At 48.8% G+C, this 1558-nt stretch overlaps 1 protein-coding gene across 1 annotated transcript in view; it reads left to right on the top strand.

Moving 5' to 3' along the window:
* slc25a37 (solute carrier family 25 member 37) overlaps positions 1–1119 on the top strand; it is a 6225-nt gene extending 5106 nt beyond the window's left edge. The window contains exon 4 of the mRNA XM_077599979.1: positions 490–1119. Coding sequence (XP_077456105.1) covers positions 490–995 — 506 coding nt within the window. The 3' untranslated portion in view covers positions 996–1119. The remainder of the gene's footprint in view (positions 1–489) is intronic.
* The last annotated feature ends 439 nt before the right edge of the window (positions 1120–1558 follow it).

Raw genomic sequence — 1558 nt, forward strand, 5'->3', positions numbered from 1 at the left:
TCACGAAGCGTCGCTTTTGCGTCTTTTTGGGTTGGGGCTTGAACGCAAAAAAAACAACAACCAAATAAATGCTCCTAACTAGACTCGCGAACTCGGTTCTATAGTGAAACCTCTTGAAGCCGTGACTTGAACTGATTTTGGACCCCGATCCCTCCCACCAAAGTGCCCAAAAAGGCTGAATCGAGTGCTAATTAGTCTTCCTCACTCGACTATCCCTGGCCCCGCCCCTTAAAAACAAAACTCCAAACAGAAAATGGTGGCGGGAGCTGGCAGATTTTTCTTGCTGCCCGCTAGCATAACACGCTAGCCTCGTGGTGCTCACGTTGGATAGCTAGCGAGCTAGTGCGGCCCTAGAAATGCCACATTTGGTTCCTTAGCGTTAGTGAGAAGCCACCTGGGCTCGAACCCAGGACCCCAGAACCATGGAGCATAATCTCCATCTAAGCCTCTCCCCAACAAATGTCTTTTTTGTGTCCCTTGCGGCTCAAGTGGTGAAGCAGCGGATGCAAATGTACAATTCCCCCTACCGCGGCCTTTGGGACTGCGTGAGCACGGTGGCGCGCACGGAGGGCGCCGGCGCCTTCTACCGCAGCTACAGCACGCAGCTGACCATGAACGTGCCCTTCCAGGCCGTCCACTTTGTGACCTACGAGAGCACGCAGGAGTGGCTGAACCCGCAGCGGCGCTACCGGCCCGCCACGCACGTGGCGTCCGGGGCGGCGGCCGGCGCCGTCTCGGCCGCCGTCACCACGCCGCTGGACGTGTGCAAGACTCTGCTCAACACGCAGGAGAACGCGGCGCTGGGCATGGCCGACGCCTTTCGGACCGTGTACCGGCTGGGCGGGCCCACGGCGTTCTTCAAGGGCGTGCGGGCCAGGGTTATATACCAGATGCCGTCCGCCGCCATCGCCTGGTCCGTCTACGAGTTTTTCAAGTACTTCCTGACCCAACGGGACGAGAGGAGGAGCCAAAATCAAAGCCAAAGCCAATGGTGACGCGCCGACGACGTCTGAGGAGGTCGAGACGCGCTGACGTCCGCGCCAGAATTTTTCTTCTCCCCGCGGACGAAAGAATCCACGCGTTCCACTTGACATTTTTTTTCAGATGTTCTTGATTATTTATTTATCGGTCCTTTTCGGAAGGAAGCCTCATTTATTGCGCGTATTTATGAGAAGCTAGCAGACACTCGGCTTTTTTCTTTTATTTTTTATTTTATTTTATTTTCTGTTTTCTTTTCTTTTATTTTGTATTTTATTTTTTCTTTTCTTTTGTATTTTATTTTTTATTTTGTTTTATTTTATATTTTTTTAAATTTTTTATTATTTTTTATTTTATTTTTTTTCCCTCCAACGCTAAAAGAAATGTTGACCCCGAATCACTTTGAAGTGCCTGGTTTTGCTCAGCAAAACTCATTTTTAGCTCCAAAAGCTTTTATTGGTGGCGTTTTGACTGCATTTTTTTGATCCACCAGGGGATACTTTTTTTTTTAAACATTGCATTTCGGAGCAGTCTATTTAAATTCCTTTTTTTTTTTTTTTAATGCTAATGCCATATTAAG

Source organism: Stigmatopora argus, chromosome 5 (genome assembly GCF_051989625.1).
Source record: "Stigmatopora argus isolate UIUO_Sarg chromosome 5, RoL_Sarg_1.0, whole genome shotgun sequence".
Taxonomy (NCBI): Eukaryota; Metazoa; Chordata; class Actinopteri; order Syngnathiformes; family Syngnathidae; genus Stigmatopora; species Stigmatopora argus.